At 43.6% G+C, this 12,277-nt stretch overlaps 2 protein-coding genes across 5 annotated transcripts in view; one reads left to right on the top strand and one right to left on the bottom strand.

The window, feature by feature from the left end:
• Positions 1-12,277, bottom strand: part of LOC140732028 (uncharacterized) — a 559,606-nt gene that overhangs the window by 397,219 nt on the left and 150,110 nt on the right. The window lies entirely within an intron of this gene.
• LOC140732009 (uncharacterized) overlaps positions 1-12,277 on the top strand; it is a 334,699-nt gene that overhangs the window by 287,274 nt on the left and 35,148 nt on the right. For all 4 annotated transcript variants that reach the window (XM_073054105.1, XM_073054080.1, XM_073054099.1 and 1 more), the window contains 2 exons: positions 812-964; positions 8,409-8,642. In XM_073054105.1, the coding sequence (XP_072910206.1) occupies positions 812-964; positions 8,409-8,642 (387 nt within the window). The remainder of the gene's footprint in view (positions 1-811; positions 965-8,408; positions 8,643-12,277) is intronic.

The raw sequence follows: 12,277 nt of genomic DNA, 5'->3' as shown, positions 1-12,277 counted from the left end.
AAATTGTTAACTTCACGGCGGCAGTGCAATGAAATATATGATAAATATCGAGGGGAAAAAAACAATTATATATATAAATACCTTAACCATATATATATAAAGTAATCAGGGGACCGTGGTCGGCCCCTGCCCCTGCATTTCGAATCACCAGCACTGTTTATTGTTCCTGGGTTAAAATGTTTTTGTAGGATTATGGTGGGAAGTTCCAGTTCATTTATTGTTACATTTTAGCTTGGATTATACAGTTATTCGCTCATGTATTTGTGGGTCACCATATCTGTAACCGGGGTGTGTGATGGTCACCTCCTCTGTCTGTCCGAGACTGATTGGGTTCACTCTCCGGGTCATGGTGCCCAGTCTGTTTCATGTCTATCACAATAAAACGGTTGTTGAGGTTAATCAGCTTTCTCGTCTGTCATTATGGACCAAATGCTCAATATAGGTAAGTTAAAATAAGTAATGCAAAAAAAAGAAATTAAAAATTAGTGAGGTGTTTTGGATAATATGGCCAGTACGCATGATGGAGCAGACTAATTTTACAGGTTTCTGCAAATTACTTTGTTCTTGTGCAGTGGCCACCCCACCCCACACCAGAGAGTGATGTAGCAACTCAGAATGCTCCTGAGGGTACATTTGTAGAGGTTTACGAGTGTTTTAATTGACACCCAAATTTCCTTAAACTCCTAATGAAATATAGCCACTGGTTTGCCTTCTTTATAGCCGCATCGATAAGTTATAAATTGAGAATCACCCTGAGTGAAATGTGCTGGTGTGAGGCAGACTGAGTGAGCACAGATTCTGTGTTTTACAGTGCAGTGTTACGGTCGAGGAGACGTCCATGAGATGATTGTGAAGGAACTGCACATTTCCCCATGTGAAGGGCCAGGAGTTCCCTGTCTTCTGTTTGTTTATGAAGTGTCTTGTCAAGATGAGGATCTTCGAAATGCCCTCCAGTGGGTCACAGGTCGATACTCTCGTTCTCTGTCTCTCTCTGACTTGTGACATTTCTCATTGGTGGTTGTGCTGACTTTTCCCTCTTCTCTCCCGTCATTCAATAATTGTGGAGCATAAAACAATCTGCTGGAGGAGCTCAGCGGGTCAGGCAGCATCTGTGGAGGTGAAGGGATGGTTGATGTTTCATACGGAAATCCTGCATCAGGATTGTGAAATGTCACCATCCCTCCATCTGCACAGACCCTGCCTGACCCACTGTGTCCAGAATCAGGTTTGTTATCACTGACATAAGGAGTGAAATGTGTTGATTTGTAGCAGCAGCACAGTATAAAACATAAATCAGAAAAATGAAAACAATTTAAAAAGTAGTGTAAAAAGAGAGTGAAATAGTGAGGTAGTGTTCATGGTCTCATGAACTGTTCATAAACCTTGTGGCAGAGATGACGAAGAATAGAATTCAGAACAGCATTCTGAATCAGATTGAGTCCTTAGTCCACTCCCCGGAGCAGCCGGAGTAGGCCCAAGCCTCCTCACATGAGCCATCTCAGTTCATCATGTTATTGGTGTAAAAATCCTGCAAAACTCACAGAGACAAATTGTGTCAGTAGGCAAACACGAGGAAATCTGCAGATGCTGGAAATCCGAGCAACACACACAAAATGCTGGAGGAACTCAGCAGGCCAGGCAGCATCTGTGGAAAAATGTGCAGTCAACGTTTTGGGCCGAAACACTTCAGCAGGACTGGAGACAAAAAGATGAGGAGTAGATTTCAAAGCTGGGAGAGGGGTGAGGTGAAACCAGGAGGGGTGGGATGAAGTAAAGAGCTGGAAAGTTGAAAGAGATACAGAGTTGGAGAAGGGAGAGTTTGATAGGAGAGAACAGAAGATCATGGAAGAGAGAAAAGAGGGGAAGAGTGCCAGGGAGAGGCAATGGGCAGGCAAGGAGATAAGGTGAGAGAGGGAAAAGGGGAAGGGGAATGGTGAAGGACGAGGTCCATTTCCAGAAGTTCAAGGAATCTTCAGATTTAAAAGGAACACAGCCCGATACAGCGGGCAGTGGAGTGAGCCGGGAGTAGAGTGAAGGCTGAAGGGCTTTGGCTCAACGGGCTTCGGCGGAACCGGGCAAGGCGAGGAAGACCGGAGCTGCAGAGCTCTCACAGCTAGTTGCTTGGTAAGTATTGGTAAGTAGTCCTGCTTCCTTTTACACATAACTTTAAAAGTATTGTTAAATAGTGTGATAGTTAGCTGTATTGGGGCAAAGGGTTCTTGCATAACTAATACTAGTACATTAAATTAACTATATAGCATGGAGCAGGTGATGTGTTACTGCTGCGAGATGTGGGAACCGGTGGACCCCATTGAGGGACACGGCGACTACATTTGCAGCAAGTGTTTGTTGCTCGAGGAACTCCAGCTTCATATTGATGAGCTGCAGTCCGAGCTTCAGACACTGCGACACATCAGGGAGGGGGAGAGTTACCTGGACTCTGTGTACCAGGAGATAGCCACACCTAATAGATTAACTAATGTAGATTGCAGTCAAGCACAGGATGGTGTGGCTATGAGTGAGGCAAGTAGGGGAATCCAGGAGGTAGGGCTGGAGGAGATGCAGGCCTTGCTCTTGTCCAACAGATTCGAGGCTTTAACTCCCTGTGAGGGCAGGAGCGGGGACTGTGGGGAGGATGAGCAACCAGCCCATAGCACCGTGGAGTGGGGGGCCATTCCAGAGGGGGGAGTCAATAGAAATGTTGTAGTGATAGGGGACAGTATCGTCAGGGGGATAGATAGGGTTCTCTGCAACCGAGAGCGAGAGTCCCGAAGGCTATGTTCCCTGCCTGGTGCCAGGGTTAAGGACATCTCTTCTGGGCTGGAGAGAAACTTGCAGTGGGAGGGGGAGGATCCAGTTGTCTTAGTACACGTCGGTACTAATGACATAGATAGGACAAGGAAGAAGGTTCTGTTACAGGAATATAAGCAGCTAGGGGTCAAATTAAAAAGCAGAACCTCAAGGGTAATAATCTCTGGATTATTACCTGAGCCACGAGCAAATTTGGCTAGGTTAAATAAAATTAGGGAGTTAAACGCGTGGCTCAAAGACTGGTGTGGGAGAAGTGGGTTTTGCTTCTTGGGACACTGGCACCAGTACTGGGACAGGAGTGAACTGTTCTGGAGGGACGGGCTTCACCTGAACCGGGCTGGGGTTAGTGTCCTGGCGAATCATATAACTAGGGCTGCAGAGAGGTCTTTAAACTAACTAGTGGGGGGGGGGGGAAGGATTCTAGAGAGCAAATAATTAAAAAGAAAATGGAGAAGGTAATGGATGTAGGTAAAAGTGGAGGAATAAAAAGACAGAGTGTGTCAGGAGGGGAAAGAATGTACGGAGATAAGCATAAAGTTGTACAAAAGGAAAAGGTAGGAAATAAGTGTCAAACATATTTGAAAGTCCTTTATTTGAATGCACATAGTATTAGGAATAAAATTGATGAGTTGACGGTACAAATAATTACGTAAGGTTATGATATTGTGGCAATTACGGAAACATGGCTGCAAGGTGACCAGGACTGGGAATTAAACATACAAGGGTATTCGACAATTAGGAGAGACAGGCAAGAAGGAAAAGGAGGTGGGGTGGCTATGTTAATTAAGCAAGAAATCACTGCAATAAAGCAAAATGATATTGGCTCAAAGGATCAGGATAACGAAACAATTTGGGTAGAAATAAGAAATAGTAAAGGGAAAAAAGCAGTGGTGGGAGTAGTCTATAGGCCTCCAAACAGCTGTAACTCAGTTGGTCGGAGCATAAATCAGGAAATAGTTGGGGCTTGTAATAAGGGAACAGCTATAATTATGGGGATTTTAACTTTCATATTGACTGGACTAATCAAGTCGGACACAGCAGCCTTGAAGAAGAGTTTATTGAGTGTATTCGGGATGGGTTCCTTGAACAATACGTTACTGAGCCGACAAGGGGGCAAGCAGTCGTAGATCTGGTCCTGTGTAATGAGACAGGACTAATAAAAAATGTCCTAGTAAAGGATCCCCTTGGAATGAGTGACCATAACATGGTCGAATTCCATATTCAATTAGAGGATGAGAGGGTTGGATCTCAAACAAGCGTACTGAGCTTAAATAAAGGAGACTATGATGGTATGAGAGCGGAATTGCTTAAGATGGATTGGGAAAATAGATTAAAGGGTAGATCGGTACTTGATCAGTGGTGTATATTTAAGGAGTTATTTTACAACTATCAAGAAAAATATATTCCACTGAAGAAAAAAGGCTGTAAAAGAAAAAAATAGTTATCCGTGGCTAAGTAAAGAAATAAAGCAAAGTATACCACTAAAAAGAAAGTTATATAAGGTAGCTAAATCTAGTGGGAAGATTGAAGATCGAGAAGCTTTTAAAGATCATCAGCAAATAACAAAAAGATTGATTAAGAAGGGGAAGATAGATTATGAAAGTAAATTGGTGAAAAACATAAAAGTAGATAGTAAGAGTTTTTATAGTTACATAAAAAGAAAAAGGGTGGCTAAAGTAAATGTTGGTCCCCTAGAAGATGAGACCGGGAAATTAATGGTAGGGGACATGGAGATAGCGGAAACGCTGAACAAATATTTTGTATCAGTTTTTACAGTAGAGGACACTCAAAATATCCCAACACTGGATAAACAGGGGGCTCTAGGGGGAGAGAAGCTAACTACAATTCAAATCACCAAGGAAATGGTACTTGATAAATTAATGGGACTGAAGTTGGATAAATCCCCTGGACCGGATGGCTTGCATCCTAGGGTCTTAAGGGAAGTGGCGGTCGGGATTGTGGATGCATTAGTGATAATTTTTCAAAACTCGCTGGACTCGGCAATCGTCCCGGCAGATTGGAAAAATGCTAATGTAACTCCTTTATTTAAAAAGGGCAATAGACAGAAGGCTGGGAATTATAGGCCAGTTAGCCTAACATCTGTGGTTGGCAAAATGTTGGAATCAATAATTAAGGAAACAGTAACAGGGCATTTGGATAAACATAGCTTAATAGGACAAAGTCAGCATGGCTTTACAAAAGGGAAGTCATGTTTGACAAATTTGTTGGAGTTCTTTGAGGACATAACATATAGGGTAGATAAAGGGGAACCAGTGGATGTGGTGTATTTGGACTTCCAAAAGGCATTTGACAAGGTGCCACACCAAAGATTATTACTTAAAGTAAAAAATCATGGGATTGGGGGTAATATTCTGGCATGGGTGGAGGATTGGCTTTCTAACAGAAAACAGAGAGTTGGGATAAATGGTTTATTCTCAGACTGGCAGTTGGTGACTAGTGGTGTTCCGCGGGGGACCCCAACTCTTTACAATCTATATTAATGATTTGGAGAAAGGGACTAAGTGCAACGTATTGAAGTTTGCTGATGACACAAAGATGGGAGGGAGTGTAATGAGTGCGGAGGACATTGAAACCCTGCAGGGGGACATAGATAGGCTGAGTGATTGGGCAGACATTTGGCAGATGAAATATAATACTGACAACTGTGAGGTCTTGCACTTTGGCAGGAAAAATAATAGAGCAAGTTATTATCTAAATGGAGAGAAACTGGAAAGTGCTTCTGTGCAAAGGGATCTGGGGGTCCTGGTGCAGGAAACACAAAAAGTTAGTATGCAAGTGCAGCAGGTGGTCAAGAAGGCCAATGGAATGCTGGCTTTTATTGCTAGGGGGATGGAGTATAAGAACAGGGAGGTCTTACTGCAGTTGTACCGGGTATTAGTGAGACCACACCTGGAGTACTGCGTGCAGTTCTGGTGTCCATATTTAAGAAAGGACATACTGGCTCTCGAGGCAGTGCAGAGAAGGTTCACTAGGTTAATTCCGGGGATGGGTGGGTTGATGTATGATGAGAGGTTGAGTTGATTGGGACTCTACTCATTGGAGTTCCGAAGAATGAGAGGCGATCTTATTGAAACATATAAGATTGTGAAGGGGCTTGATCGGGTGGATGCGGGGAGAATGTTCCCAATGATGGGTGAAACTAGGACTAGGGGGCATAATCTTAAAATAAGGGGATGCCGTTCCAGGACTGAGATGCGGAGAAATTTCTTCACTCAGAGGGTAGTGGGGCTGTGGAATTTACTGCCCCAGAGAGCTGTGGAAGCTACTACACTCAATAAATTCAAAACGGAGATAGACATTTTCCTGGATAAAAATGGCATTAGGGGATACGGTGAGCGAGCAGGTAAGTGGACATGAGGCTAGGTTTAGATCAGCCATGTGATCTCCTGGACCAGTTTTCGATAGCCTGGATGAGTCGGAGAGGAATTTTCCAGATTTTTTCTCCTCAATTGGCATCTCGGGTTTTTTTTCCCCGGGTGATCACATGGGTTTGGGTGGGATGAATAATAAAATAAAATGGGCGGCATGGTGCCCTGTTGGTTGGCACTGTTGCCTTGTGGGATTCGGTGAAAACTAGAGTTAAGGTTGGATCAGCCATGATCTTGTTGAACGGCGGAGCAGGCTTGAGGGGCCGATTGGCCTACTCCTGCTCCTATCTCTTATGTTCTTATGTTCTTATGAATTGACGTTCCTGCCATCAGATTGGAGGCTACCCAGATGGAATATAAGGTGCTGTTCCTCCAACCTGAGTGTGTTCTCATCGCAACTGTAGAGGAGGCCATGGATGGACAGATTGGAATGACAATGGGAAGTGGAATTAAATGGGTGGCCAGTGGGAGATCTTGCTTCTTCTGGTGGGTGGGTGTTCAGGTACTCGGCGAAATAGTCTCCCAATTTACACCTGGTCTCACCATTATACAGGAGACCATACCGGGAGCACCAGATATACAAACATTTGTAGTATATGACCCCAACAGACTTACAGGTGAAGTGTCACCTCATCTGGAAGGACTATTTGGGGCCCTGAATGGTGGTGAGAGAGGAAGTGTAAGGCCAGGTGTAGCACTTGTTCCGCTTGCAAGGATAAGTGCCAGGAGGGAGATTAGTGGGGAGGGATAAATAGACGAGGGATTTGCATATGGAGCGATCCCTGCGGAAAGCAGAAGTTGAGGGATGGAAATATGTGTTTGGTGTGGGATCCCGTTAGAGATTTCGGAAATTTCAGAGAATTCTGTGCTGGACGTGGAGGCTGGTAGGGTGCTATGTGAGGACAAGAGGAACCCTATCCCTGTTAGGGTGACTGGAGGATGGGGTAAGTGCAGATGTGTATGAAATAGGAGAGATCGGTTGAGGGCAGCATTGATGGTGGAGGAAGAAAAGCATCTTTCTTTGAAAAAGAAGGGCATCCCCTTCATTCTAGAATGAAAAGCCTCATTCTGAGAGCAGATGCCGTGGAGATGGAGGAATTGAGAGAAGGGGATGGTATTTTTACAACTACAGTGTGGGAAGAGGTATAGTCCAGGTAGCTGTGAAAGTCCATGGGTTTAAAATAGACATCAGTAGATAAGCTGTCTCCAGAGATAGTGAAATTGAGAAAGGGGAGGGAGGTGTCAGAAATGGACCAGGTAAATTTGAGCTCAAGGTGGAAATTGGAGGCAAAGTCGATGAAGTCGTCAATGTAGCGTAGTTGCACCTCTGTTGATTGTCAGTCACAATGCTGTCCACAGTACATATGTAGACATTTACTGGTCTTTGGTGACATGTCAAGTCTCCTCAATCCCCAAATGAAATCTAACCGCTGGTGTGGCTTCTTCATAACTCCATCAAAATATCGGGCTCAGGCGTAACCTAATGAAACGTTGACAGCCGGGTTCTTAAAAATGCTCCCCTATACACAGCTGAGCCCTCGATGAGGACGAGTGCGTGTTTCCCTGATTTCCCTTCCCGAAGTCCACAATCAATTCCTTGCTCTTAATGACATAGACTGCAGATTGTTGCTTTGACACCAGTCAACCAGCTGATCTCTCACTCTTGTACATTGCCTCAGAATCATCTGAGTGTCATCAACAAAATTATAGATGGTGTTTGAGGTGTACCTAGCTACACAATCATGAGTTTATGGAGATTAGAGCAGCGGGCTAAGCACACATCCTTGAAGTGCTCCTGCATTGATTGTCAGTGAGGAGGAGATGTTATTATCGATCCATACTGATTGTCGTCTCCCGACAAGGGAGGCACAGAGGTCCAGGTTTTCATTCTTCCTGATCAGCACTGAGGGTAAGATGGTGTTGAACACTGAGCTGTTATCAATAAACAGCAGCCTGGTGTAGGTATTGCTGTTGTCCAGGTGATACAAGGGCAAGTGGAGAGCCAGTGTGATTGCATCCACTCTAGACCTATTGTCGCGATAGGCAAATACAGCAGGTCCGTGTTATTGCTTGGACAGGAGTTAATTCTGGCCACAACCAACCTCTCAAAGCACTTCATCACAGTAGCTGTGAGATCCACTGGGTGATAGTTGTCGATGCAGAGACAGGTAAACCCTGGTGAATGAAATCTGTGTAATTCCACCACAGAGAAACAAGGAGTGAAGAGAGAAGACATCAGTGTTGTGATCCTGCTGGAAAAGTGTTGGGATAAAGTGTATAAACCGGAGGAAGTTGCTCACCAGGGAATGTTTGATGCCAACACTGTTGTTGTGCGAATTCTCTGGAAGCAGCAGTGGTGGAATTCACCTGTTAAGATTCGGAAGAGTCTCAGCAACAAGGAGGCGATGGACAAAGTGAAAAGGAGCATCAGCAAGTGTCAGGGTGAGTAAAGGTTTCAACACAGATGTTTTTGCACTTGTTAATGTCAGTGTCTGATGTACAGAGGGTGACAATCTCCTTTCCCCCTGCTGACCTGCTGTTGGTCAGAGGTAACTCCACACCCACAGGGGACAATTCCTCACTCTGCTCTGAACTGGCCAGGAGGACCATTCAGTTCAGTAGCAGAGAGGGACACTGTCAGTGACTGTCACATCTGTCAGTGTGTTAAAGATCAAATTACATTCCGGTTCCTCTTTACTGCCCTGGTGGTGAAACCCTCAAATACTATTTTTCCAGGTCAAATAAGTTTTCCAGGGAAGGTGGGACCTGTTCCGGTGGGACAATTTACATCTGAACTGGAGGGGGACAAATATTCTTCAAGGTAGGTTTGCAAGAGAGGCTCCAGTGGATTGAAACTAGAGACAAAGGGGGAGAGGAAAAACAGTATAGGTACAGATGTATGGGAAAAGGAAGAAAAAGAAGATAGTAAAATTGTAAGAAAGAGCATTGTAAAAAAGGTGAATGAGCTTAGAGCATAGATTGATACCTGAAAATATGTTGTTGTAGCTATTAGTGAAACATGGTTGCAAGAGGGGTGTGATTGGCAACAAAATATTCCTGGATTCCGTTGCTTCAGGTGTGATAGAATCGGAGAGACAAGAGGGGGAGGTGTTGCGTTGCTTGTCAGGGAAAATATTACAGCGGTGCTCTGGCAGGACAGATTGGAGGGCTCGTCTAGGGAGACTGTTTGGGTGGAATTGAGGAATGGGAAGTTGTAGTTACACTTATAGGGGTATATTATACACCACCTAATGTGGAGAGAGAATTGGAGGAGCAAGTTTGTAAGGAGATAGCAGATATTTGTAGTAAGCACAAGGTTGGATTTTTTAAAATGTGTGCAGAATAGTTTTTTGCAGCAATACATAGAGGTACCAACTAGAGAAGGGGCAGCGTTGGATCTCCTGTTAGGGAATGAGATAGGTCAGGTGATGGAAGTATGTGTTGGGAGCACTTCGTGTCCAGTGATCACAATGCCATTAGTTTCAATATAATTATGGAGAAAGATAGGACTGGACCCAGGGTTGAGATTTTTGATTGGAGAAAGGCTAACTTTGAGGAGATGCAAAAGGATTGAGAAAGAGTGGATTGGGACAATTTGTTTTATGGGAAGGATGTAATAGAGGAATGGAGGTCATTTAAAGGTGAAATTTTGAGGGTACAGAATCTTTATGTTCCTGTTAGATTGAAAGGAAAGGTTAAAAGTTTGAGAGAGCCATGGTTTTCAAGTGATATTGGAAATGTGGTTCGGAAAAAGAGAGAGATCTGCAAGAAATACAGGCAGCATGGAGTAAATGAGGTGCTCGAGGTATATAAAGAATGTAAAAAGCATCTTAAGAAAGAAATGAGAAAAGATAAAAGAAGATACGAGGTTGCTTTGGCAACTAAGGTGAAAATAAATCCAAAGAGTTTCTACAGTTATATTAATAGCAAAACAATAGTGAGGGGTAAAATTGATCCCTTAGTGAATCAGAGTGGACAGCTATGTGTGGAGCCAAAAGAGCTGGGAGAGATTTTGAACAATTTCTTTCTTCGGTATTCACTCAGGAGAAGGATATTGAATTGTGTAAGGTAAGGGAAACAAGTAGGGAAGTTATGGAAGCTATGATGATTAAATAAGAGGAGGTTCTAGTGCTTTTAAGGAATATAAAAGAGGATAAGTCTCCGGGTCCTGACAGGATATTCCCTAGGACTTTGAGGGAAGTTAGTGTAGAAACAGCAGTGACTCTGACGGAAATATTTTAAATGTCATTAGAAACGGGGATGGTGCCAGAGGATTGGCAAATTGCTCATGTGGTTCCATTGTTTAAAAAGGGTTCTAAGAGTAAACCTAGCAATTATCGGCATGTAAGTTTGACGTCAGTGGTGGGTAAATTAATGGAAAGTATTCTTAGAGATGGTATATATAATTATCTGGATAGACAGGGTCTCATTAGGAACAGTCAACATAGATTTGTGCGTGGAAGGTCATGTTTGACAAACCTTATTGAATTTTTTGAAGGGGTTACTAGGAAAGTCGACAAGGGTAAAGCAGTGGATGTTGTCTATATGGACTTCAGTAAGGCCTTTGACAAGGTTCCACATGGAAGGTTAATTAGGAAGGTTCAATGTTTAGGTATTAATATTGAAGTAATAACATGGATTCAATATTGGCTGGATGCAAGATGCCAGAGAGTAGTGGTGGATAACTGTTTGTCAGGTTGGAGGCCGGTGACTAGTGGTGTGCCTCGGGGATCTGTACTGGGTCCAGTGTTGTTTGGCATATACATTAATGATCTGGATGAAGCGGTGGTAAATTGGATTAGTAAGTATGCAGATGATACTAAGATAGGTGGTGTTGAGGTTAATGAAGTAGGTTTTCAAAGCTGGCAGAGAGATTTAGGCCAGTTAGAAGAGTGGGTTGAAAGATGGCAGTTTAATGTTGATAAGTGTGAGGTGCTACATCTTGGTAGGACTAATCAAAATAGAACATACATGGTAAATGGTAGGGCATTGAGGAATGTAGTAGAACAGGGTGGTCTAGGAATAATGGTGCATAGTTCCCTGAAGGTGGAATCTCATGTGGATAGGGTGGTGAAGAAATCTTTTGGTATGCTGGCCTTTATAAATCAGAGCATTGAGTCTAGGAGTTGGGATGTAATGTTAAAATTGTACAAGGCATTGGTAAGACCAAATTTGGAGTATTGTGTACAGTCTGGTCACCAAATTATAGGAAAGATGTCAACAAAATAGAGAGAGTACAGAGAAGATTTACTAGAATGTTACCTGGGTTTCAGCACCTAAGTTACAGAGAAAGGTTGAACAAGATAGGTCTTTATTCTTTGGAGCGTAGAAGGTTGAGGGGGTGACTTGATAGAGGTATTTAAAATGATGAGGAGGATAGGCAGGGTTGACGTGGTTAGGCTTTTTTCCGTTGAGAGTAGGGGAGATTCAGACATGAGTTGAGAGTTAGGGGGCAAAAGTTTAGGGGTAACACGAGGGGGGACTTCTTTACTCAGAGGGTGGTAGCTGTGTGGAACGAGCTTCCAATAGAAGTGGTAGAGGCAGGTTCGATATTGCCCTTTAAAGTATAATTGGATCGGTAAATGGAAAGGAAAGGAATAGAGGGTTATGGGCTGAGTGCAGGTCAGTGAGACTAGGTGAGTGTAAGTGTTCGGCATGGACTGGAAGGGCCGAGATGTTCTGTTTCCGTGCTGTAATTGTTATATAGTTATATTTTCCTTTTGGGCCTGGATATCGAGTCTATCCAATAAGTTTTACTGGTCACATATTCAGAATGGATTCCAGCATTTTCCTGAGAGCTGGAATGATGCAGATTAGCCGGTTTCCACTCTCCTTCCCTGTATTGAACAGTTGGGAATGGGGATCCCTGTCTTGGGACAAAGTTCATTGAGCACTGAGATGAGAAATATTTCTGAAGTGTTGGATCTCTGCTCTGGGAAGGTGTTGCTATCCAGTTTCTAGGGATATCTGATGGGAGATCAGTGGAAAGGGTATCAAGGACCTGGGGACTGGATGGGAAGGTGAAGCTGAGGTTGATGATCATTCAGTGGGGCAGGGAGGTACCTGTTCCTATTTTC

Source organism: Hemitrygon akajei, chromosome 1 (genome assembly GCF_048418815.1).
Source record: "Hemitrygon akajei chromosome 1, sHemAka1.3, whole genome shotgun sequence".
In the NCBI taxonomy this organism is placed as follows: Eukaryota; Metazoa; Chordata; class Chondrichthyes; order Myliobatiformes; family Dasyatidae; genus Hemitrygon; species Hemitrygon akajei.
This window is presented reverse-complemented; position numbering and strand designations above follow the sequence as displayed.